Source organism: Podospora pseudopauciseta, chromosome 1 (assembly GCF_035222475.1).
Source record: "Podospora pseudopauciseta strain CBS 411.78 chromosome 1, whole genome shotgun sequence".
In the NCBI taxonomy this organism is placed as follows: domain Eukaryota; kingdom Fungi; phylum Ascomycota; class Sordariomycetes; order Sordariales; family Podosporaceae; genus Podospora; species Podospora pseudopauciseta.
In genome coordinates, this window is record NC_085892.1 from 6,551,138 (window position 1) to 6,576,713 (window position 25,576).

At 51.7% G+C, this 25,576-nt stretch overlaps 5 protein-coding genes and 2 non-coding genes across 7 annotated transcripts; 6 read left to right on the top strand and 1 right to left on the bottom strand.

Moving 5' to 3' along the window:
- Positions 1–698: 698 nt before the first annotated feature.
- QC763_117920 (uncharacterized protein) lies at positions 699–4,836 on the top strand. The gene is made up of 2 exons (XM_062908383.1): positions 699–2,932; positions 2,990–4,836. The coding sequence occupies exons 1-2, from the start codon at positions 2,272–2,274 to the stop codon at positions 4,417–4,419; spliced, it is 2,091 nt and encodes a 696-aa protein (XP_062771474.1). The 5' UTR covers positions 699–2,271; the 3' UTR covers positions 4,420–4,836.
- Positions 4,837–5,058: 222 nt separating this feature from the next.
- QC763_0021420 lies at positions 5,059–5,130 on the top strand. Its single transcript has one exon. It is a non-coding gene; the product is annotated as a tRNA-Trp (tRNA).
- A 518-nt stretch (positions 5,131–5,648) lies between these two features.
- Positions 5,649–9,561, bottom strand: QC763_117930 (uncharacterized protein). The gene is made up of 7 exons (XM_062908384.1): positions 8,031–9,561; positions 7,124–7,931; positions 7,032–7,062; positions 6,920–6,975; positions 6,791–6,865; positions 6,537–6,733; positions 5,649–6,482 (listed from the first exon to the last, which is right to left on the bottom strand). The coding sequence occupies exons 1-7, from the start codon at positions 8,311–8,313 to the stop codon at positions 5,701–5,703; spliced, it is 2,232 nt and encodes a 743-aa protein (XP_062771475.1). The 5' UTR covers positions 8,314–9,561; the 3' UTR covers positions 5,649–5,700.
- A 911-nt stretch (positions 9,562–10,472) lies between these two features.
- On the top strand, positions 10,473–11,267 carry QC763_117940 (uncharacterized protein; the record flags this gene model as incomplete). The annotated part of the gene is made up of 1 exon (XM_062908385.1): positions 10,473–11,267. The coding sequence occupies one exon, from the start codon at positions 10,473–10,475 to the stop codon at positions 11,265–11,267; it is 795 nt and encodes a 264-aa protein (XP_062771476.1).
- Positions 11,268–13,595: 2,328 nt separating this feature from the next.
- On the top strand, positions 13,596–14,054 carry QC763_117943 (uncharacterized protein; the record flags this gene model as incomplete). Its single annotated transcript, XM_062908386.1, has 1 exon — positions 13,596–14,054. The coding sequence occupies one exon, from the start codon at positions 13,596–13,598 to the stop codon at positions 14,052–14,054; it is 459 nt and encodes a 152-aa protein (XP_062771477.1).
- A 3,818-nt stretch (positions 14,055–17,872) lies between these two features.
- Positions 17,873–19,214, top strand: QC763_0021460 (uncharacterized protein; the record flags this gene model as incomplete). Its single annotated transcript, XM_062905404.1, has 4 exons — positions 17,873–17,975; positions 18,041–18,761; positions 18,812–18,890; positions 18,966–19,214. The coding sequence occupies 4 exons, from the start codon at positions 17,873–17,875 to the stop codon at positions 19,212–19,214; spliced, it is 1,152 nt and encodes a 383-aa protein (XP_062771478.1).
- A 3,574-nt stretch (positions 19,215–22,788) lies between these two features.
- On the top strand, positions 22,789–22,859 carry QC763_0021470. The gene has a single exon. It is a non-coding gene; the product is annotated as a tRNA-OTHER (tRNA).
- Positions 22,860–25,576: the final 2,717 nt, after the last annotated feature.

Here is a 25,576-nt window from a genome sequence, read left to right on the forward strand (position 1 = left end):
TGGCATAGTGTGTACGAGTTGATTAGTCGAGCATCAAGAAGTGAAGTTGGGATGAGGAAGATTGTAGTGTTGTTTCAGATATGTGAATTTTTTTTTTTTTTTTTTTTTTTTTTTTTTTTTTTTTTTTTTTTTTTTTTTGCAAGCTGACTTAGGTACATGTGTTGCCCGACAAGGAAGGAGGGATTGAACGTTGTATTGCACAGCAGATACATTTTGGAGTGTGATATTTTGGCGATGAAGATGGTTCGTTTGAACAAATTGATTTGAGATGAGTTGAGCTTTTGCGGGTTTTGTTGTGTGCTTCTTGAATGTTGTATGTCGCATACCCCCCGTTTTTTTGAGCGTGCTTTGCAGAGTGATTTGTGGGATGATAGTAAGCACGCTTTTGCAGAGGATGTAACCTTTTGTGGGATTAGGTCACAGGGCTTGGGGGGTGAGAGTGTTAATATAAGATACTAGATTGCCAAGCGGCTGTTCTCATGATGGTGATATATCTGTGCACTGAGATGGCCTGTCCACGAGAAGCTGGCGAGTTAGTGTAAGGTTAAGACAGGAGGATAGGAGGCGCTCTCCTTGAGGGTTGGGTAGCGTGAGGTGAGCTGTGACTAGCCGGCCGGGCTTCTCCGTATGCGGCTCGGGGTCCTTGTGGCTTGCAGCAGCCGAGACATTTTTTGACTGCAACACGACATGACTTCACACAGGGCCTCTGCTGTGAAGTGTGTGCCGACTTCCGTTGAAGTTTTTCCGCCTTTTCGTCTTCCCCACAGGCCAACAACCATATATTATCCACATTCTCGAAGTCCACCCACGTGTTTAAACTATTGGATCAGAATAGCCCCGAGGGTGCCCGCTGTTGAGTTTACGGATGGTAGGGATGTGACCCCGAACATGCTGTACATTCGGCCGCATTCATGGGAGCTGGCGGACAGCATATTCCTGTGTCGCGTGCTCAACATCCGGATCAGCATTGCACAGTCTGCCCTATGAGAACAACCTGAGTAGCACAGAAAGCCAAGCACAAACAAGCTCACTTGGCTGTATCGGCATCATTGGCATTGCATTGGCAAAGCATTGGCGACATTGCTTGTTGTTGTCTTGGGAGCTCTTGGGGGTGGCTTGACTGTCCTAGCTGCGGGTTCAGTCCTAGGACCATCCTTGACCCCGCGAGCCCCCACCAGTGTCAAGAAGTGTCCACGTGCACGGGACTTGCCTCGACCGCCTCGAACACCACAGGAGCGCAGGCCGAGCAAGAGTCAGCAATATTCCATGCGAGTTTGTCTAAAGCTCTGACTCTTGGAGGCGAAGGTAGGGGCCGGTGCTTAGGCGAAGCTCGGTGGCAGACCAAAGCAGGCTCTTCAAGGGGTGCGGACCCCTGAATGGGAAGATTGGACGATGATGGCCTTGACTATCAGTTTCCAGCTGATCGGGCGGTAAAGACTGATAAAGATGGATCGAGTCACCGCCGAGAGAAGTGTTGGTGCCGAGGCCTGAAAGCAAAGCTTTTTGAAAGCTTTGGAGCTTCACATCAGTAGCGACTGGCAGCTGCCGCCTGGCTGCTCGTTGAAAAGCGGCCCACGCGACCACTTTCCGTATGGGGCAGAGCACAAAATATGGGGGGAGTGGCAAGGTGGCCGGCAGTCGAGCAAGTTGTAGAAATTGCTGAGAGGGCGATACCACGCCTTCAAACTCGCCAAAAAGTGACCAAACCGCCCCTCTCTTTAGACTCCATGGCGTTGTGCCACTGCCCGCTGCGTAGATTCCCGTGACAAGACAAACCCTGTCCTGCGGTAAGCTTTCTTTCGTGAAAAGAGAAAAAAAAAACCACATCCCCACCCCTCCTCACATCGGCCATCGTCGCTACTGGCCCCGAGGGAGTGGACGTTTTATCCATCAAGACCCCTCTCCCGCCTCCCGTGCTCCATCACACCTTCCCCTCTACAAAGTACACAACACCCACGCCTACCCACAGATTACTTTACTTAAAAGGAAGTTGAAAACGTTTTGACCTTTTCCCCTTCTTCCCCTTCTTCCCCTTCTTCCCCTCTTCCTTCCGCAAGTCTCAACGAACGACTAGTGGACTAGCCAGGACACTGGCTCGGTTTTAAACTTTACCTTTTCTCCCCCTTCCCACTTCCCTTATTTTTTTCTTCTACACCCTCCCCTACAACTACCCTTATCCTCGGTATCTCTTCCTTTTTATCACCAGCTCGAACCTGAGCATCTGGTTTGTTTGCCAAAGCGCGGGGGGATTTTTACGTACAGAATCGGCAGATGGCCGACCTCCTCCGTCACCATCGTCACCACGCCCCCGGGGCGGGAGAGATCCCTGTCCCCCACGGCCCCTCCACCGGCGACGAGCACGAACACTACCCCAAATCCGTCAGCATGGACCAGCAACATGCCATCTTCTCGTACCTCACCCACCCGGACGACTGTTACACCCCCGAGGGGACGTACTGGGCCGACCTCCCACTCAAGGAGCGGGTCAAGTTTGTGAACAATGTGCAGAACAAGGAGGCCTGGGAGGAAGTCAAGGCGATAGGCAGGATGATGAAGGAGGATCCGCTGAGCCCGGTGTCGTGGTACTGGACGAATGCGGTGCTGCCTGGTGCCGGGCTGGGATTGGAGGGTTATGTATTGTTCAGTATTGGGAATTTGGAGCCGCTGTTCAGATCTACCTGGCCGCAGTGCTGGGGGAAGAACGCGACCGAGTGCAGCGCCAACTGGGTTGCTTCGGTGACGTATTTGGAGGTTATTGGTATTATGGTTGGTCAGATGGCTGTGGGGGTTATTGGAGATTGGATTGGCAGACGATGGGGGTTGATTCAGGATGCTGCGATCATGTTTGTGGGTTTGCTGATGATCACGGCGAGTTGGGGCCTGGATCTCAATGGCTGGGTTATCTGCTATGCTTGGAGTTTGTTCTTCTATGGTGAGTTTGGGAAGAGAACCGGTGGGAGTTTGGACATTGGCTAACGAGTGATCACAGGTTTCGGTGTTGGTGGTGAATATCCTATTACTGCTACTTCATCGATGGAAAACGCGGTTTCCGCCGGCAAACTGTCTACGAGAGAGGACCGTCTTCACCGCGGACGCAAGGTCACCATGGCCTTTTTGATGCAAGGTTGGGGTCAGTTTTTCAACCAGGCTTTGCTGATCATTCTCCTCCTGATTTTCCACCACGGCGACGGCAACCCGCCCTACGGCACAACGACCACCCAATGGCTTTGGCGCGTGTCGTTTGCCATCCCTGCTGTCGGTACGCTATGGCTTGTGTACCACCGTGCCTACAAGATGCCGCACGCGGGCCGCCAGCTCGCAGCTGTCAAGAAGAAGAGCAACGTCACAGGTTACGATGTAGATTCCCTCCGCCTTGCCTGCAACATCTTTGGCGGTCGTTTGCTTGCCACCGCTGGCACATGGTTCTGCAACGACGTCTTCTTCTACGGCAACAAGCTTTTCCAGGCTCAGTTTATCGCTGTCTTGAGCGGGCCGACTGAGTCCGTCATGACTGGATGGATTTGGAACTTGTACAACGTCATTGTATCGCTTGTTGGGTACTATCTCGCCTCTATCCTCATCGACAACAAGTTCTATGGCCGCAAGATGATGCAGCAGGTCGGTTTCTTGATGTGCTTCATCATGTTCGTCGTCCCCGCCTTCAACTACGAATATTATACCTCTCCGGCCGGTATCAAGGCGTTTCAGGCCATGTACTTCCTCTCGAGTTTCTTCAACCAATTCGGTCCCAACAGCGTCACTTTCCTCGTGGCTGGCGAGGTCTTCCCTACGCCCATCCGCGCTTCTGCCCACGGCTTCAGCGCTTGCATCGGCAAGGCTGGTGCTTTGCTTGCTTCAGTTCTGTACAACTACATTGACACTCAGACAAAGTTCTATGTCGTTCCATGGTTCGGTCTCGCGGGTATGCTTCTTACCTGGCTTTTCCTTCCTGACACCACCGGCCTCGATCTTAAGGAGCAAGAGCGTCGCTGGGCCTACATCCGCGCCGGTCGCGACCAGGATTACCATGGCATTGCCGTTCACCCCAAGCACTTGTCTCTCTGGGAGCGGTTGAGAGGTGTAGGCAAGAACTACAACCCTGAGCTGGACCGCAGGCAGAAGATTGAGGACATTCGTGAGGAGTGGGAGGGCAAGGAAAGAGCTCGTGCCCAGAAGGAGGCGGGTGGTGATGCGACTGGGATGGATGATTTGAGTGACGATGAGTGGACAGATGAGGTGCATCATTACTTCAGAAACACCCGGGAGCCATCGGAGAAGGAGAGAGCTGCGGCTGTTACTGGCAAGGGTGGAGAGATCATGATGACACCGGCGAGCATTTCGACGCCTTCGAGTGCGGCCATGACCGAGAAGGGTGATGAGGAGAAGCCTGGCTCTTCATCTGCGTCGTCGGCGAGGTAGCAACGTTGGTGACCATGGGGTTTGGTGGCTTTTTGATGTTGGCTGTTTTTTCTGTTGGTGAACTGGTCGAACCGGGATTCGTGCATGATACTTGTTGAAGAGCAATGGAGTTTAGGAGTCTCATGGGGTCCTGTGTCGAGCAAGGAAGAAAAGCACAAGTTTTATTGATCATTCATTTTGATGCTTGACTGTCCTGCTTTCCCATGTTTCGTGATATCTCATGTGCTTAGCTTCTGACGGTGGTATTTCATTGGGATACCAGAGGTAGCGAGTATGGCTGACAGGCGTGTAGAGGATAGATTGGCGGTGGATATTTCGGATCTGCTAGATGATTGAATTTAATGACAAGGTAAATTGAAGGAAGTATATTTGTTGGATAGTATCTTTGACCAAAAATAAAGACATTTCGAAGACGCAGAATACCTCCTCGCTTCCTCAGCAACCCCTATGCACCCCAGACATTTGTGCATTGCATACCCGTTCCGAATATGCAGCACCTCGCCTCTCCCTGCACGTCTTTGACGCTATTACTTAAGAGAAAAGGACCCTGATTTGTCAACGCATTTCCAATAATTCGTGAAGCCATCACTATGATGGTGATGGTGGGGATTGCAAAAAAGGATCTGACTCCAAGTTGTATGACCCCAACCCGATTTGAACGGATAACCTTTCGATCTGGAGTCGAACGCGCTACCGTTGCGCCATGAGGCCTCTTGCTTGATGTGGAGTTGAGTACGAATGTCGGTTTATGAAAAGAGCAGTTCGGAGGTGGCTGCTCCGAAAGCGCGAAGGAAAAAAAAAAAATAGTGGACGTGGTTTTCCGACAACAAAACAACAACCGGCTAGGGGAGGCGGAAAGGGGTCCGAAAAGGGGTTTGAATAACAAGGCGGTTAGTCAGCATTTTTTCGGCAAGGTGGGGGGAGGTTTCGGGGGGTGTCCGGGGAAGATGATTGGGTAATGGCGCATGGGGCTCCTTGGCGTTTTATAAGCGGGCAGATAAGGCTGTCGGTGGTATTGTTAGGGAACAGGCAAGGAAGGCAGTGATCCAAACAAGCTGTTTGGTGTAGGACAGGAAAAGGGTGGTGTCAAGACAGGAGGGGGTCGATCACTCGTCTTTATACTATACAGCTGTGTCACTTGATCCCACCACTCAAACAACGTGATCGTGATGTAATAAATATCCAATTCATCCTCTACTTTGGAGTCCATTCCACAATAAGTCCTCGCTCCCCCCCCCCCCTTCTTTTCTTCCCCTTCGCGGTACTTACTTAGCTAACCGGCTAACCGCCCTCCAGACCATAAACAACCCTCACCACCTCCCAGTGCCACGCCGTCCCCTCGTCGATAGGCTCCAAGTCCCTCAACCAGTCGAGATACAAACCCACCGTCTCCCTCGCGTCCATCTCAAACCTCTCGCCGCAAAGCGTGCTTCTTATCCTCCTCAACAGCGGCACCGTCGTGCTCAGATGCAATAACAGCAAGATACCAAAGAAGTTCTGGGTGAAGAAGAACATACAGGGCACGAGCCGCTTGTGCTTGCATGTGGGGGACATTGCCACTGGCCATTTCAGCGAGGCCTTGAGGCACTCGGCTGCGCCCAGGGCGTCGTCTTGGGTCACGCTGTCGGGGTAGTGGAGAGCTTTGTAGAGGAAGGGACGGTGGAGGAGGTATTTGGTGTAGTAATAACGAGAGCGGAGAAGCGCGACTTGGACGTCGAGGACGTAGGGGTATTGAGCCGGAGGGGAGTCGAGATCGGTGGAGTACATCAGTGGTGGTGCTGGTGTCGATACCGCTGGTAGTGATGATGGTTGACTGGTGTGAGACATGGACGGGGAGATGGGCGTGCTGGCTGGGGTGTGGGTGCTGCCGCCGAACATGTCGGTAGTAGTGCTGGGGAAGGCTCCTGGGCAATCCTCTTGCCAGCGAAGGTGAGGAGGGAGCATGCCGCGCCATTGTTCCAGTTGAAGGGCCAGCTGCTGGATCGTAATCTGGCTAAGGCCAGGGCTGTTGTTTGCCGAAGTAAAGGGGGTGGGAACACCGCCTAACTGGGCGGACATTGGTGCTGCTGTCGTAAGTTAGCAAAGGCCACGGAAAAGGATCGGGCAGAGGGAAGTACTGTTGCTGAGGGCGTGGTGAAATCCCACCAGTAGCCGCCTCAGGACAATCTGAGAGGCGAAATGCTCTTGGAAATGAGACTGTTGGTTGCTAATGACATCGTCTTCACAGAAAGGACCGCTAAAAGTCGGAAGTCCTACAGTGTTCTCCATCCTCTCAAGACCTGTTAGCGGGAACCCCAGCTCGAGATTGAGAGAACTAGGCGGGCTCTTGTCAGTGAACCATTTTGAGCTTTACAGACACCAGGCTACTTACGTCTCCAAGATAGAGCAATGCCAAAATGCTCTCCTGATCAGGTCCGCCCTCGGTGAGGATAGCTCTCCGGGGTTGCTACCCATTTTAGCAGCGGTTCCATCAAATTGACCCAAAACTAGGGAACCGTACCTGGTTATGAGAGCCTGAAGTGCCAAAGAGGTGGAGGCAGTCATTCTCCAAAAGTCCTGTGCGCCGATTAGCAATTTGCCTTCCAACAGATTGCAGTCTAGGAGAGACACACCATCGGATAGAAGCAGCTCCCATAATATGCACTAAACTATTGTTAAGAACTGGCTGGGATGCTTACACACGACATGGAGCAGGGTGTCCTACCTTGCGAGAGCGAATATCTGAACGTTTTCCAGACTGCACTCCGTGAGATCAAACCCCATTCTGCTTCTCGCCTCGTTGAACAAAGCAAGCCCAGGGGGTTGCGCTTTCGAGCCCCCTTTCACCCCACTCGCTCGTCCGTTGTAAACGTGCACAGGTGCCCCTTCTCTTCCTTCTAGCGATACCTCCCCGAGAGCGAATACCAGCAGGGCGATGGTCGAGGATATCGAGTTGCTGAAGCCGCTCCTGTAAAGGGATGGCAAAGTCTCCTGCATGAAGGACTGGCGATCTAAAATAGGGTAAAAGAGGTTGGTAGTGTCGAAGTAAGCCTGGCTCCACATCCGAACGTTTTCCCAGGTCAAGGTCGTAAGAAGCCCAGGCGAACGCTCAGTGCGCATGGTGCCTTCGGAAGGCAGCCCTTGTGACTCTGGGCGATGGACTCCTAGCATGTGCGAGACTCCATCGCGCTCCAGCGAGGAGAAGTTGACGTGTGGCAACCGCGCCTGGATCGAAGCAAACAGCTGCTGTACCGCTGGCCAGCCTAGCATCTGGTGAACAGAGGAAACATATTTGTACTGGTCCTGACCCACCGGTGCGTTCCGAGACAAATCGTGCTGCAAGTTAAATGGTGCTGCTGTCAACGCTGGGTCAATCATCGCAGCTCCAGCCTGACTGGCATAGTCGGGTGCCTGAAGATGGGGGAAGCCAAGGGCGGAAGGGCCGGCGCTTCCCCGATGGCCTAAATCGTCCACTTTCGTTTCCAAGTTCAGCAACCGATCATCAAGGCCCTTCAACCGGTCGAGAATCTCCACTAGAGTCTTGTCTTTCCTGCACCACGCGTTAGTTGCTCACCGACACAGGAAGCAGGATAGGGCAAAGAAGAAAGGGGCAGGGGAAATGCCGAGCCTACTTGGTGGGAACGGGCTCTCGATAGTTGCATTCGAGCCTGAACTTTTGACAGGTGCCACATTTGGGACGCTGTTCATCGCATCGTTGCTTTCGACTGCGGCAGGTATCGCATGCCTGAAGACAAGGTCAGAGAACATACACTGGCCAGTGATGGGGGGGATGAGGGTCCGAACCTGTGCGGCGATGGCGCCTCTCTCCTTTCTGATATTGGAACTGGATGAGGATGCTATCGAGGGGCTGGCATCGACGGAGGCTGATGTCGGTGTTGCTGGAGGGTCGCCCATCTTCTTTAAAGAAGGGCTGACCGCGATCCAAGCCGGCCTCGGACACTACGGTCAATCCAGGATGCCCGGTGATCGGTCAAATATGTTGGTTTGGTCTCTGGGGTGCTGACACATGGAAGCAGGCCGGCAGCGGAAGCGGGGATGGGTCGACGATAGCTATGCCCAACCAACACCGACGAGGCCGTATTGGCGGCGTATGGCCCGTCAGCCCAAAGCTGGCTTGGTGGACAGGACTCGCATCAACCATTTCCCGTCCCCCACCTTGTCTTGGGGACTAGGGCTTGGAGGGTTCAGCGATGACGGAGCAAAAGACGGAGCAGAAGACGGGAGGTACCAAAACACAGCGCATGAAACGGTAAGATGGGGGGTGGAACGGAGACTGATGCTGGGCACGGGAGTTATATTTTTCGGCTCCAGCAATGACTCGTGACGTGAGTGGCCAGCCAGTCTTTCGGCTCGCAGCAATAGTTGATGTTATGACAGGAGCGGGAGGGGGAGGGGGAGACGGAGACAGTTTTGGACACGACGTGGAGGGGTGTAGCATCTAGGGGAAGGATTCCGTACGGGGCCCTTCGGCGACATCCACGGTATCCAGGTACAGCAAAGAGGTAGGAAGAGAGGGCTTGGGATTGGCCCGGGGGTCATGGAAGATGGAGTCTTCAGAGGGGGCTGGAGAGTTTTCCGAAGCGACACCTCTTTGGGAGGGCCCGAAAAAGTCGGCATGCGCAGGGCCTTGGAACCGGCAGGACGCTACGTCATCGGGCAGGGTGTGTGCAAAGGTGCCAAGCAGTTCCGTTGGCCGTTCAGTCAAGGTTTTCTTCTGCTCGTCCCTCCATCACCATCTCAACTGAGACAGGCGTTCATCCCATGCGGTCAGCCACCATCGACATCGAGATACATCGACCCTTGAGCAGCGATGACCGGTTGCGCTGTCCGCCGTGAAAAGATGATAGCAGCTTGGCTGAGGTAACCGTGTCGGAGATAACTTGGGATCGAGCCTCGCTTGTCGTGCTATGTGTCTGTGTATGTCCAAGGGTTGAAAGGGATCGATGCCGCCCCGCTTGACTGCGGCTCCTCCCACACCCTCGGGGACTCGACAGCTGGGGTGCTTTCTTCGATGAAGATCATTTCCGCATAGAGTCAAAGCCAGAATGGTCGCAGAAGGCTGTCGAATTGGCGGTTCCTGAGTATCACTGCACGACTCGGTGTAGTGTCACCATGGGGCTCTCATCTTCGCTCTGGAAGTTGTTTCGACGTCAGCGATAGGTTGTCGCCCGTTAGAGGTGCATATCGAGACATTGGTAGTCGGAACAATTTGTTTTTCCGTCGACTTCACGTCATGGACTGCTAAACCTGCCGTGCACGGACCCCTGCATTAGCTGTTATCTTATCCATCTTATCAAACAGTGCGACATCGTGAGCTACGCTGTCGACACGGAGACAGATTCATGCAACATGACAGGGCTGACCACAAACAACACTCGGTTTCATCATGGTTCCTCCAACGGCCAACAGCCCAACAACGTCCCAATCCGCCGGCTAACATGTGCATAGCGATCCAATACTCGGAATTGCCCACACCTACTCTGTGGTCGAGCATCCAAATCAGTGGCAGGTGGCCATTCCTCGATTGACAACACCGCGATTGTGCGTGGCCAATTAATGTGCGGCGGAAGACAACTCTGCACCTCTTAACCATGTTGCCAAGTGGCTATCTTACAAACAGTCTTCTGTCTCAGTCCGAGTGCTCGGAATCTGGCTTGACATGTCACAGTCTGCCAGACCTCATAGGGCTGTAGGGCTGACCAAAGAACTGTCAACATCTGTACAAAAGAACTGGAGTGGGGTTATGCGTCCGGTCTTCTCGGTCTCTGGCGTTCAATCTCGCTCTTGTCATACAAATATTGTTCCTTTCCCACGCCCTACCTTACGCCTCGCAATACAACACTGTTATTCGAGAAGATGCGGTTGGGCCTTGCTCACTCAAGTAGTCATCATTGGCCATTAAACGATAATCCTGGGTATATGCGAGTCAGATAGAACCGTGCAACTCATATAAGCCGAGGCTTGTCCCCTTCAAAAAATGAAGACACCGACCTCGACACCTCAAACGACATACAAAGTCCCTGCCTATTTCAGTTAACACTCTCAACACCAACATGACTTCAACTCAAAAGCCAACCATTGTGCATGTCAACGGCGCTTGGCACACACCGTCATCAATGACTAAACTCATCACTTCCCTTCGAACCCTCGACTACGAAGTCCATTGTCCTCGCCTGACGTCGGTGAACGGCGCACGTCCTCCCAATTCTAGCCTAGCTACTGACTCAGAGCTTCTTCGGTCGTACGTCTCCAGCCTTGTTGAGGCAGGTCGCGAAGTCGTCATCATTATGCACTCATATGGAGGCAAAGTAGGCACCAACGCTCTGCATGGGCTCAGCCGTGAAGCCCGCTCAAAGAAGGGACTTGGAGGCGGCATTGTCCAACTGATCTATGTCTGTGCTTTTGCGCTAGCTGAGGGGCAATCCATGGCAGCGCTTATTGCAGAGTTCGGGCATGAAGAGTCGATGCCTGTTGTATTTAATATCCACGAGGATGGCGGGCTCAGTTTCCGGGATGCGAAGGGACCACTTATTGGGGATGATCTCGGCGAGTCAAACGAGGAAGAGGTGCAAGCGTATCTCGACTCACTAGTGTCGGTTTGGAATGGACTTTGTACGAGGGATACCGTTACAGGTCCGGCTGCTTGGAAAGAAAACCCGGTTGCCTATGTCTATTGCACGAAAGACAACATGGTGCCATTTGAATACCAGAAGTCATTGGTGGCGAATATCGAGAAGGAAGGGAGGGAAGTAAAGACGTTTGTTTTGGAAACTGGTCATTGTCCCAACGTCACGGCCACAAAGCAGCTGGTGGGCGTGATTGATGAGGTCATTGTGGGAGCAAACTGATGGTGTTTAGCTGCCATCTCTGGAGTTTGAAGAGCAGCATGCAGTACTATTATGGTATCACTCACAGAATCTACCTTAGCTCTCATTTGTTTGATGCCCTGGTTTGTGTTCCACAAGTTTCTAGACCGGAATTCACCCGATCGACGCAAAATCGACAAATGACTCTCGAATTAAAGCCATAGTCTTCCGTGTATATTTACACTTCATCTTCAGCCAACAAAATCAAGACACCTAAGTCTTTCTGAGTTGCTCCCTGCCAGGCCACTCCAATTCAAGCAACGCCCCATAGGGGAATATGAATGGGCCATTGCTCCGAGTTCAGATTCGGGCTAGAAGATGCCTGGATTTTGAAATAACTATCCTACCCTATTGCTCCCAGTCAATACTGAAGAGTTACTTGTGTCGTTTACGTAAGTGACTCTGAGCGGGAGCAATGCATCGACAGCAATTCACCGACATGTTCACTTGACATTAGCATATTGGGACTGTCTCAAATCTTCACCAGATACCTTGGATATCCACGATGATAGCATTGCTATCGGTCTAGTTGGGTGAATAGCTCATGCTTTATTCTTACAGTCAGCCAACTTGCTCCTGAGTCCCTGACATAAACTTATAAAATATCTCTTCTCGGAATCAAACCCAGATCTCGAAGTCTTCTCTTCTTCCTTTCCATCAAGCTACAGAATACCCATTATCACTTGGTAACGACATCGCACCGAGTCTAACCCTCTCACAATACCAGTGTATTCTAGCAGCTCTACTCGACTCGGCAGGATGTTCACCATCGTTATCAACATGCATGTTGCCTTCAATAATCTTATTGAATGCAGCGGAGTTCACACATTCAAAGACAGAGCTGAGCTTTTCGCCGAGCCCGAGTATGTCACAGAACCTGAAGCTGTCACCGAGCCCGGGGGCATCTTGACTCAGGCCAAAGAATTGTCTCTCGAGGGAGACTTGCCAAGCGAGATCATCGCTAAGCAGACGGACAGCACGATTGATAACGCTCCAAAGACTTTTGCAGCTGTCAACCCAACAGGTGGCCACGAGACTCTGGCCACCTCCACTGACAACACTGGGGGCGCCAAGAATGCCGGGAGGACAAGAAAGACCTGCAAGACTCGTCCCACCAAAAAGACCAGGAATGCCCGAATGAACCCGGAGTATGTACCTATTTCAGATTTACGATTCCAACAATCACCTAGGTACCTACTGACACAGGCATATTTTCACCAGGCCGATTACCTACACTAACGGAACCACTCCCTATCGAGTAGAGAACCCGATGCCCGAGAGGGCACTCAGTCTGGCCGCGTCCCGCTGGGCGAAGAAGGATTATTCCGTGTAGGTGTCACTCTTTATAAGACAACACTAGATTCAAAGGCTGATTCATCACGCTGCTCTCATATCATCACCGGCTGCCTAGAGCCCCGATGCAGTGGCTGTGTCTACGAGGAGCAAAGCTTGACCGGCTCAAGAAGGGGTTAATTGGTCGGCAAAGATTTGATCGCAGGGACACGCGTTCGCTCAATTGGAGTAAACGAGAGGGCATACGATAGATGATATCACCTCTAGGGTAAGAATAACGAGATAATTATGATGACGATAGCATTTATACCTAGGTACCTAAGGCGGTTAACTCAACAGGAAATGTTCTTTCTCTTAACACCTTATATTCTAAGAATCTTTCATATGGAGATGCTTTCGTATCTTGGGCAAGCACAGATTATACTCGTTTGAGCCAGGGACCAATCCGTGAAGTTTCCTGCACTTTTAGCACGTTTTATTCATCGCTGCCTTACCTTACACACCTTACCTAGAGATCTGTGGGTGCCCTGAAAGGTGATGAAACGTCCAAGTAATGCCATTGGTTACAAAAGATTCATCACCGCTTGTTGAGCAGGCTGTGCTTCAAAATCTTGCTTACCTTGTCATTGTGCGGTTATGGAGAAATGAGAGTAGGTACCTGACTCCAACATGTCTTTCTGGGCTCCAGGCTCTTATTCTCACACAAAATTAGTGTGCTTTGAGACCGTGTTCATCTGGATTACCTACCTAGTGAATGCTGCATCTCACCTTTCTAGTGAATACTCTATCTCATCTTTCGGCAGTGGGCTACTCGAAACTCAGCTTGCCCCAAAATGTGGACCAACAACCAGGTATAAAATCTTTTTCTCCTCACACAACCCCAAAATTTTCCCTTGTTCTACTCACCAACCGAGAAGCATCTTGAAGTCTCTCCTACGCCCAGAGATTTTGTCAAGACCTTTAGCGCTCTCTCCATATTTACCCAAGCCATATCACCCACACGGATTCGGAGCCACGATGTTTACCATCACTATCATCATGCACGCGGCCTTCAACAACGTCTTCGATATCGATGGCGCCACCGTGGTAAATAACGGTGCTCGGATCGACTATACGCCCAGTTCCAGCGAATCTGTTGAGCCCAAGAGCGCTATCAACAACGGCGATTTGAACTTTGCCAACAGCGCCCCCACGTTCGACAACGGATCCAGGTCCAAGTGCGCTGTCAGAGGTGCCAGCATCACCAAGCTCGACAATGTTGCCATAGCTAAATACACAACCAAGCTCAATAAATCTTCGACTGGAACCACCACTAAGCAGGGCAACACGACCGATGTGGCTGTGCCTTCTGCTGCCGATTCTTGCAAGCACTGGTCCAAGTCGCGCACCAACTTCCGAACCTCAACCAACCGCTGTCCCACGAAGACTGCCAAGTCGACTGGCCACTGCCAAAATTGGCCAAGATGGAGTGCTTAGCTCTACTCTCAATGCCGAAACAAATGTTTTATAAGGCATACATCATCATTCCCAATAGGGAAACAATCGATAACTACTACGTATCACGATCACGATCACCATAGCATAGATATTTACGTTCATGACGATATCGCGTTTTCTAATTGCCTTACTGCAGTGCGCATCGAATCCAGTTCAGGGGCTCGACCGAATCCTGCGATTTAATTGGTGTAGAGCCTAGACTATCAACAATGGTCATAGATTTTGTTCACGGTTTTTCAGAGCATGGTAGGAAGATGTTTCGGGGTCATGGAAGCACGCGAACAGGACTAACTTTTACTTTGGAGAAGGAGGGATAGACTTTAATCAGTCAAAATCGAGGTTCCTATCTTTATATATTAGGCTGCCCATTCATTCTGTCCAAGGTGTACTTCCAGGACATCCACATAATGAAACCGGTGAGAGTTGAAGTCTGTTCATGCAAACAATTCCAGCACCTGGAAGAATGAAGTCAACACAAGAACCATAACTACAGGCGATTGCCTTGATGATCAAGTTGTCGCTAAGATTTCTCATAGCCATCATTTACTTTGGGTATATATTCAGTTTGGCTCCAACCAACGTTTCATGCACATTCTGGGTTACCCTGGACTCATCATTCACGACCGATCCGACATTATGGGAGCAACCTCCACCGTATAGGTAAGGCGTCAAGCGAGGGCTTACAATTAAGTGTCAGAAAATAGGAGCAAGACAACTCACAGGTTATCCATCATTTTTCTCACGTTAACTAGGTTCAGACCCTGAGCCTGGCAAAGGCTGTGGCGGGTGATGTTGATGCGGGCCTGCTCAAAGACAGGATTTTTCATTAGTCACTGCAGCTAGTGGCCTTTGGTGATCTGTCTTCACAGTGACAAGATACAGCCACGATAAGGAAGTGTTCGGAAGAAGCAACCTGCGAGATGAGGAGCAACCTAAGGTCCTAAAGCTTCGGGCAGCCCATGGTAATCGGGTGGCTGGGGAAGGTGATTCTCAACTCCTGCCAGTCATATGGCCGGGGTGAATAACCTCCCGGCAGCAAATGGGGTCATCCTTGGAAACTATAAAGTCCCTCTTCCTTTTCCAAACCCTCCCTCTTCTCTCTTCATTTGTACCCATCCACCACACAGCTTGAGTTCTGACACCTCATCACAGCAATCTCTGACATATCATCGCACACCCATCTTTACGATCACGATGCCTAGAAGGATGTTTTCCCAGTTCAAAGGCGATACCGAGGACAACATGAACACCAAATTGACCAGTTCGAACCCGTTTCTGGCCAAGGACAGCATCCAGAGCAACGCCAATCCTTTTAGGAACTCTGTCATCAAGGGCTTCTCTGAGTGGGAGCGAGACTGGTACATCTGAATATCGATTGATGATGACAAACATTGTATGTGACCAGTGGATCTTTGGTACCTACCGAAATCTCTCAAATATATACTATTTTATCTAAAATTGGTCTGTAATTGGGATCACGATCTCTTCTGCTCTTTGCTGCTGGCTAATTTCAGGGGCTCAGGGGCTCAGCAGATGGTTCGTCGAATCTTGCAATCTGAGGTCAACAGGTAGTATGGAGCATGCAGTGTCAACAATCATCTTTTCTCCAATGTTGTTGTGACTCTTCTTCCGGTAGAAATGTCCAGGTGGACTAACGAATTTGCTTATGAAAGCTCATCGCATATATGGCGCATGGTACGAAGCTATTGGGAAGTCTTCGTGGAGAAGGTCTGTGCAGTTGTTGTTTACGGTATGTCGAGATGTGATTGGCTCTTGACCTGCGATGTTAACAAAACTACAACGAGGAAGCTTTGGAAGGAATGGTGGCTAGTGCGGCTCCCAACCTTCGGCACCTTTGGACAGTATCCACACATCCCGAAGACTCGCTCCGATTACGGGAGTCCCGTGCGCTTACAAGACCGCAGCCATGCCCTGTCGGCCTCTTCGCGCCCATGTCCAACGCTGGCAGCCTGCAGAGTCTACACCTCAGCGGCTTAGTGTCCCCAAACATCGAGCGATGGACAGCCCGCACCGACATCTCGAAGCTTCAGTCTGTATCCTCCTGGAATCCGGGGTGTGTGCGGCCACTGGCAGATATGGCTGCTCGTGGGCAGCTGGCTCAACTCAAGGACATCCAACTGCAGGACATAGACGTACCAGACATAAAGCAACCTTTGTGTCGCCTGCTCGAATCTCTGAATCCCCACTCGCTGCGAAGCCTTCGCCTGGCAGGTCACATCGACAATGACGTGTTTGATATTATAGTCAACCACCAGGGCAATTCCCTGCGCGACCTTTCGCTGGAAGCGGATGAGTGCTACAGCGAAGGTCACGACGAAGGGAATCTTGAACCAGCGCCCATGGTCTTAACACCACCCCTCGCTGCTCGCTTCGCCGGCACCTGTCAAAACTTAGAAAGCCTCCACGTGCATCTAGATCGAACACTTGGAAACGCTGACGAATGCGCCTTGTACCGCGCGCTGGGCCAGCTCCCGAAGCTGCAACGCCTATCCCTGAGACTCCAATTCACCGTTCAGCCCGACGAACATGTTTGGATGGAAGACCGAGAGGTTCTAGGTCTACCGGAGGACATCCCGCGGGACCAGCTCAGCCGGGCTTTTGCGAATGCTGCCGTGGATACAACCCTGGCGCGCGCCATTTTCGAAGTTATCTCGGCCCGAAACAGTGGTCTTCAGCAACTGCGGTTGCAGACGAAGCGCAAAGTGAGTTCGTACTCAGTGGTTGTGAACGATAGTCGGTTCAGGGATATTTTGAGATGGTTTGCCAGGTCGTGGGTTTGTGAGAGGAAATGGGATGGAAGGGGTACTTCGAGCGTGGAAGTCGCGGAGCTCTACCCAGAGCAGACCATCGATGCGGGAGCGGAATGGCAGTATATCGCCGAGGCGGAGGAGCTCTATGAAGGAGAGGGGGTTTATATCGAAGCATTTGGCGATGTGTGGCCGATAACTACGCCGCGCTGGTGGGAGGAGTGGAAGAGTCTTCCGCTGCGTGAGGCCTTATTATAAGTGGACAATGGGGAACTCAATCAATACTTACTCAGACCTCTCTTCAAATTCATTTCAAGCCTTCAGCCTCAAGGGTTGCCTATGTTCCCACCACATAAAAGGTCTCTCTGTACGGCGTGGGCCTTAAATAGCAGTTGGCTTCGTCACTTCCCCGCTGCCGTGCTTCCCGGACCGCCGGAATTCTCGTCTTGGTTCATGTCGCTTCTCCGAATCCCGCACACGTCATTGGCCAAGCTGGACACAATGCGCATCTCAATCTAGGTAGCCAAGGCTGTTTTCCCATGTCGTGCAGCAGCGACCTGCAGTACAGTCAGACCCGTACACGGCGATATGAGGCCCAGCGATATTTCCAATACAACCATGAAAAAGCCCGCCAAGAGACAGGCTCAGACTGCGCCCTCCTGAATCCGAGGAGAGTTCTCGGAAAGATGGCGCTCTAGGCTCCCGAACAGCGAAAATACCAAAACGCGTTCTTTCATCGTCAACCCCCTTTTCGCGCACCCCTTCCGCTCGTTCAGTCAAGCCTCTGCGGGACAGCGCGCTGTCATTTCGCTCGTTTCTCAACGCATATCGGCCGTCAGCTCATTGCATAGCCACGGCGATGCTGATCCGTCTTGCAGTGTGGTGTTTGGCCATGGTGCAACTTGCTGAGGCGGCGCTGTCTGACACACCGTCTGTCGAGAACTATCTCCGACGCTTCTCTGCATCAGGTGTGTCCCTGATTCTATCTAGGCTACAGTAAAGTACAGTCAAGTGTGGACACATATGCTGATGTCCTTTGCAGCGGTGGTAATTGGCAACTATGTGTACATCGACGGAGGGGAGATTACGCAGTTGGAGAACGGCTCAATCAGTAACCAAGGCCGGAAGACGAATCAGGGTACAGCATAACTCCAGAGTGATGAGACTAACAAGGGGAGCTGACCACCCACCTTACAGTCAACTCGACCCTCTCACTGGACTTGACAAAGTCCTGGATAACAACCGACGTTACCTTCAAGAGGATACCCAAAACAGGCCCTATTAAATCCAACGTGGTTCTCTGGAAGGACAGCGCGAGAAACGCCTTCTACTCATGGGGCGGCAACTGGCCATTCGAGCTCAACAAAACAAAGGCTGAGCTTTGGAGATTCAACGCCGATGGCAGCGGCGGTGGAAGATGGGGTCTTGAAACCCCCTCCAACCCGGAACTCTTCAACAGCCTCATATCGGCCGCAAACATCGCCTACACGACAGTCAACAACACAGGCTACGCACTTGGCGGACGAGCCACCAAATTGACAACGGTTGATCGCAAAGACGGCGACGGAAACCAAGCCATACCTGGAATGCTCACGTACAACTTCGATACGAGAGAGTGGACAAACGAAACGGCAAGCACTGGCTTCAGCCCCTTTCCCAGCATCGCTAGCGCATCGGCACAATACGTCCCCACATTCGGTCCCAGCGGTCTTGTGTTTGTTTTAGGGGGCCACTTGCTCGATGTAGATCGCGACTTTCCCTACGCCAACTCTCCTGCGCAACCCTTTGACAACCTTACCTTCTTCGACCCAGTCGCGAAAAAGACTTACTTTCAAAAGGCAACGGGTGATATTCCCCCTTCACCGCGAGCTGATTTCTGTCTGGAGGGACTGCAGAACCCCGAGGGGGGGTATGAGATGTGAGTCTTCTTCCCTCCGAAAAGCAGAAAATGGCTAACAAATAAGATAGGTTCCTCTTCGGCGGCGTCAACCGAGCCAACAGCAGCACCAAATACCACGACGCGTACATCCTCAGCCTGCCCGGATTCGTGTGGTCAAAACTACCCGATCCTACCTACGGCGCTCGAGCCTACCAAGCCTGCGTCATTGTTGGGAAGCGGCAGATTCTGAGCATCGGCGGCATGAGAACGACGGATATCGAAAAGGATAAGGCGCCGCAGGGGTTGCTGCTCTTCGACATGGCCGAGTTGAGGTGGATGGATGTTTATGATACTACGATTGGGGCGTATGAGCGTCATAAAAATATCACGGCGTGGTATGCCAGCGGGTCGATGGACAAGATGCAGTGGTCTTCTGAGGAGGTGAAAGGGTTGTTTGTGAAGCAGGAGGATGGGGGCGGTATGTGTCTCTGATATCCTTGCAAGATTACCTTCACGGCTAACGGGCAGCAGAACCGGAACCTGAACCTTCAGGTTCAGGCACCAATACTGGAGCAATCGCCGGTGGAACGGTTGGTGGCGTAGTTGGCCTGGCTGCCATCGCAGCTTTGATCTGGTTTTTGATCAAACGCAAACGACAACATCCTGACGATCGTCCAGAGCCGCACACCGGATCCTACGACTCAGCGCCTGTGATTCGCCCTCCGCAACAGCCGGCGGACGTAAGCACCGATTCCGCCAATGCTGTCCTGGAAGAGTGCCCGATCTACAGTGGTCATGCTGAACTTCCTCTGAAGAATGCTCATGCGGAGCTCCCACCGAATCAGAGTCAAGCTTTTGCGGCAGAGTTGGATGCGGATCAGGGGGCAAGTCGGCCGTTCAGCTGAATTGAAGTGTACGAAGGCTACGGCCAGAGGAAAGGGGCCGGGTAGCCCCTGTGGAACGCACTGTGTACGAAGGCTCCGGCCAAAAGAAAGGGGCCAGCTGGCCTGCGTATCAGCACTGTAAACATACAGCTTAGAATGCCTCCCTGCATTGTCGACAGGCCTTTTTACCTTGTTATCACATTGTTAAAATATCTTCTTACATTAGTAAACGGTCTTCCAAAATGCACTTTAGGCGTTTTCAGCACAGAAACACGCCTATTTGCAATACAGGGACGCCATCCTGAAGGTCTATCACTGTGTTTTCACACGGACCAGCCGGCCCCTCTCTTATGGGCGGAGCCTTTGTAGAAAGAGATAGTGCAACTAATGTCAAACCCATCATCTCACACACCACCGTCATCGGTTCACTGAAGCTAGGCTGCTCCCCAGTAAACACAATAAAACTCCCAACCGTCATTCTTGTAAAGCACCCTGATCCGGTCCTTGTTCACCGAAAATCCCGCCCCGTTCACTGTAGTATCTCCGACTTTGCTGTACAACGCAGCCTTTTTGACTTGGTCATCGGAATTGACTTTGGCCACGATGCGTGTACCGTCTCCGAAGGTGGCTGTGAGTGATGTCAGTGTCCCAAATAATCACTGGTGAACAGTCAGATAGAATAGAAAACTCACAGTTAACAGACAGCCCCTCCCAGGTAATAACCCCATTATTCTTAATATCATATTCATATACTTGTCCGGCTGCTTTCCATCGTCCCTTATTCCCCTTATTGTTGTTACCATTGTTATTATTCTGGTTATTATTATTATTATTATTAATATTATTATTATTGTTATTATTATTATTGTTATTATTATTATTGTTATTATTATTATTGTTATTATTATTATTGTTATTATTATTATTATTGTTGTTGTTGTTGTTGCCGCTGTTGTTTTACCCTAAAGTTGCCCTCACCGACCCCAGTCACCCGCTCCACCCCTAGCCACCTTGCTTAGGCGCTGCTCAGGCGCTGCTCAGGAAATGATAGGAAATGATCAAAGAGATCGCCAAACATAGTTTAGGCGTGTCACGGTACGGCACTGGCAGACAGCCGGCACCTGGCCCGGGGCCCACTCGGGTCGCCCTCGATAAATAGTCGGAGCTCACTGCTCCTCCAGATAGCTTCCTCGCATAACAACAAGTTCATTTGCCTAGTTCTTGGTTGGAGACGTGACAAGGCGAGTAGACAGTACTCTGCGGTTCAAATGGCAACTTTTCGCGAGGTCCCAGTTTTGGGACACAGTGTCACGACCGAGGTCATAACTGCCCAGAAGGGTATAGGCTAACTATAGATAACCAATTATTAGGCCTAAGGTTTGATAATTTACAAAGCCCTGACGGATTAATCAGGATGGTCCCAGTGTTCTAGAGTGCAATGCTTAAAACCCTGGGACCTGTAACCTGTAATAATATTCTTAGTGTTATGGAGCTAGACCCTTAAGACCTCGGGACTAAGTAAGATATTTAGTATAACGTATATTATAAGCGAGTCGCGCACTGGCCATTGCGACGCGTTCTCTTTACACTTAACATCATTTTTCTCTACAACCCAACATGCTACCTACTTTAAAGGAAGCGAGGGTAATCTTAACCCTTGAAGCTCTTTAAAACAACGAAGAATTGAAGCTTGAAACCATAGCTAAGCTCTATAGCGTACCACCTTCAACACTCCGTGACCGACGCGTTGACAAGCCTGCACGACGCGATACTACGCCCAAATCGCGCCGTCTCACAGATTCCGAAGAGAAGACTATTATTCAATATATCATTGAGCTAAATGCGCGAGCTTTTCCACAAGAATGCGTGGTGTGGAAGATATGGCTAACCAACTACTACGCGTACGCGACGCGCCTCCTATTGGCAAGCTTTAGGCACACATGTCACGGTGTGACGAACCCCTATCCAGAACCTCTGAAAGGGATATCGGTTGAAGGCACTTCTGAATAATCCTGGTTCGGTGCAGCTAAACAGTGCACAACAAGATGTCTCGATGTAAACACTAGATGCCGTGAATACCACTTGAATTGCATACTGCGGAACTGTCTATCTACGCCAGCCAGTTCCTCCGTATATATAGACCTTGGAACTCTGAGGTGCTCGCCCTGCTACGGCCTCGATCACTCCTAGCACATTGCATCCTGCAATGTGCTCGTCGTGCTATACCTCTGATCACCCCTAGCACTTTGCATCCTGCAGACTGCTCGTGAGCCTTGGCACCGTAGCACTTCTGTCCATGCCTGATTGGCCGTCCCCTGACTTCCTTAATGATTGGCTGGGCGCCCCGCGTCCCACATGTGGCGTGGCCCGCTGTTGGTTTGACTGTGACATGATGCCCCTCCTTCCAGGTCGACGTCCCGACGACCGTATCCCTGAAATAGCATCTGCACCCCCGCTTCCCTTTTGCATTTCCACAGTACGTCCCTCTTCCCCTATCTTGGCCATTATGTCTAATCGTGTAAGGAAATCGACTCGTACGAGTACCGACCGTCGCCGTGATCAAGCACAGTTCCTTACGAAATTTGGCTTCGTAATGCCCGAGTGTACTTATTGTAAGGAGAATAACCTCCAGTGTGTGGCTTCTCCTCGATACGATCGGTGCCTTCCGTGTGTCAACTCTAGCCGCTCCCACTGCGATGTTCATGGCGTGGATCGTGAGTCCTCTTCTCGGCCCTCTCTTTCCCTCTCTAACCGGCTCCGTAGTCCGCCCTCTGATCAGGGAGAAAGAACGCTTAGATGCCGAAAAGCAGGCTACCTTGAGTAAGCTTCTTCGTCTCGAGGCGCAATCGCGCCCTCGAGGTTCGAGCCCTTGCTGCTTTTCGTCGCGAATCTCGGCTCCTTGAGGAGGAAGAGGAGAGGCTTCCGCGCGGCCTGCCACCCCGCATGGCCCGCCGGTGGCGGACACCTCCGCTGCTCCTTCTTCCACCACCGCTCCTCCTTCCGACTTCTCTTTCCTGGATCCCTCCCTGGGCCTTGACTGGCCTCCGGACCTTCCCCTGGATCTCAATACTACCGGTCCTTCCTTCCTGACCGCGTCAGATACCGCCAGTGGTGCGCCTTCCACTTCCCAAGGTGCCTAAGGCGCGTGGCACTACTTATATTTAGTCCCCTTCACACCTTCCAACCTCGTAGTGTAGTGTGTAGCACGTCGACCACTACGTCGAAGGCGCAGGTTCGATTCCTGTTGAGGTTCTGGCTCCGTCTCATAGCATCTGGCTATGGGCCGGGGCCGAGTTTTTTTTGCTTGCTTGGGTTTTGGTCGGTCCGGATATCGTTGGTGGAATTCCTTTTGCTTATTTGGGCAGTTAAGGTGTGCCTGTGGTTCCCACGAGTTATCTGTAGCCGGATATCCTAACCAGCTGACCAAATACTCCAATTGGCCTCTGTTGAACCGTGAATCCAGTATTTCTTCCACATCGTACTCCTCTTCTTCGTCCTCCGCCACTGCCTGTGTATTGGCCTTTTTTGCGTGTGGTGCGGGTTCCAAAAGTGAGATGTGAAAGGTGTGTGACCGTAGACGCATCGTACTGGGTAGCTCCAATTCGAATGCCGTCTCCGATATCTTCCTCTTGACCTTGAATGGTCCCACTCTCCTGTGGTCCAGCTTCTTACTAGGTCTTTTGGTGCGTAAATTGCGTGTGGAAAGGAATACCATGTCTCCCCCCTTAAGGCGAGGTCCCTCGAGCCTTCTGGTATTATAGTATTTCCGCATCCTTTCCCTCACAAACTCCAGTTCTTGCTTAAGCTTGCCGTGGAGCATATGCATCTTATCTGCCTTGACCCCAGCCCTGGGCACCTCAACCGTAGGTCCCTGCCGTAGGTCTGCCTCGTAGCCGAAATTCGCGAAGAACGGTGTGGCTTTGGTCGTCTCGGTTGGCGATGTGTTATATGCCAGTTGTGCCGTAGGCAACAGTTCAACCCAATCGTCCTGCTCGAAATTGATGTAATTCCGTAGGTATTGTTCTACGATCTGGTTGAGCCGTTCCGTCTGACCGTCCGTCTGAGGGTGGTAGGCCGAAGACGCCTTACTCACTACCCCTAGCCTCGTCATCAACGCTCTCCAAAACTTCGATACGAACTTGGTATCGCGGTCCGTGATAAATTCCTTTGGCCATGTGTGTGTTGCTGTGACATGCCGTAGTACCACATCCGCCAGTTGTTCTGCCGACCAGGTCTCCTTGTAAGGCAGGAAGTATGCCCACTTGGTGAGCCTGTCGACCACCGTCAATATACTGTCGTACTTGACGCCGGTTGCCGTGTCCTTGGACTCTGGTAATTTGGTGATGAAGTCCATCGTGACTGAACTCCATGGCCGTTCTGCTACCGGCAGTGGCTCCAGAAATCCATAGGGCTTGTGCCTCGCAACCCTCGTTTTCTCGCACGTGTGGCATGACTGGATGGCTTCCTTGACGTCGTCCTTGATCCCTGGCCAGTCAAAGTGCTGCTTGATCTTTTCCATGGTCTTAGCGATACCCATGTGTCCTCCGAGCTTCGACGCGTGAATCTCCATCACCAGTGCCGTCCTATCATCTGGCCTCACGTACGCTCGATTCCTATACCACAGTCTTCCCTGACTGTCTTTCTGGATGCCCTGCGGCTCCAGCTCTTCCTGCCAGTATTGCTCTGTGATATCGTCGCTCAACCTTCCTTGGTACTTGCTGTTGGAAGTGGCCTGTTCACGATACACTGCGCAACACTCCATCCACGGCTGCAGTGGATGCTTGAGAGTGCCATCCGGCGCCTCCTCAAGTAGTGGTGGTGACTCCCTGGGTGCATCCTTGTGGTGGTCGGCTCGCCGGCTAAGTGCGTCTGCCCTGGCGTTCTCCGAGCCCTTCTTGTAGTTGATCTGGAAATTAAATTCCGAGAGGAACTCTGACCATCGTGTCTGCCGTGCGTTAAGGACCTTCGTAGTAGTAAAGTACCGCAGGTTCTTGTGATCCGTATAGACCTGTACTTCATACTTAGTACCGCTGAGGTATGGCCTCCACTCCTCGAACGCTTCGATGATGGCGAGTAGTTCCTTATCGTGGATCGGGTAGTTCTGACGTGCTCCCTCAAGCTTCTTCGAAAAGAAGGCTACCGGGTGTAGCTTGCCGTCGTCGTCTCGCTGCCCTAGTTGTCCACCGATCGCATAGTCTGATGCATCCGCCTCGACTTCAAATGGTCGACTGGGGTCTGGCAATTTGAGCACCGGGTCCTTCAAAATAGCCTCTTTTAGCTCCTGGAAGGCCTGCTCCTCTTCCTGCCCCCACCGGAATTCCACGTCCTTCTTGGTTAAGTGGTTGAGTGGCCTCGCAATGCCTGCGTAGCCCCGGATGAACATCCGATAGAAATTTGTAAACCCCAAGAATTCCCTGACGTGTGTCTGTGACTGCGGCGTAGGCCAGTCCTTAACTGCCGCAATTTTCCCCGGTTCCATACGCACCTCACCTGGCGATATCAGATATCCCAGGTATACTGTCTTCTGCACGTGGAACTCGCTCTTCTCCTTATTAACTGAGAGTCCGGCTCCGTGTAGCGCGTCGAGTATCTCTCGTACGTGCTGCTTGTGCTCCTCCAGAGTGCGTGAGTAGATGAGAACGTCATCGAGGTAGCATACTGCTGTCTTGTCGAGGTACTTCCGTATCGTATGGTCAACGAGAGATTGGAACGTCGCGGGCGCATTGGTTAACCCAAATGGCATCACGAGATACTCGAAATGACCATAGGGTGTGCGAAACGCTGTCTTCCATTCGTCTCCTTCTTTGATCCGTATATGGGCGTACCCAACAGGCATATCCAAGCGTGTGAAGTATCGCGCCCCTGCTAGTTGACTCCGTAACCTGGATATCAACGGTAGCGGGTAGCTGTTTTTCACCGTCTCGTTATTTAGCTGGCGGTAATCCACACACAGTCGCAAGCCACCGTCCT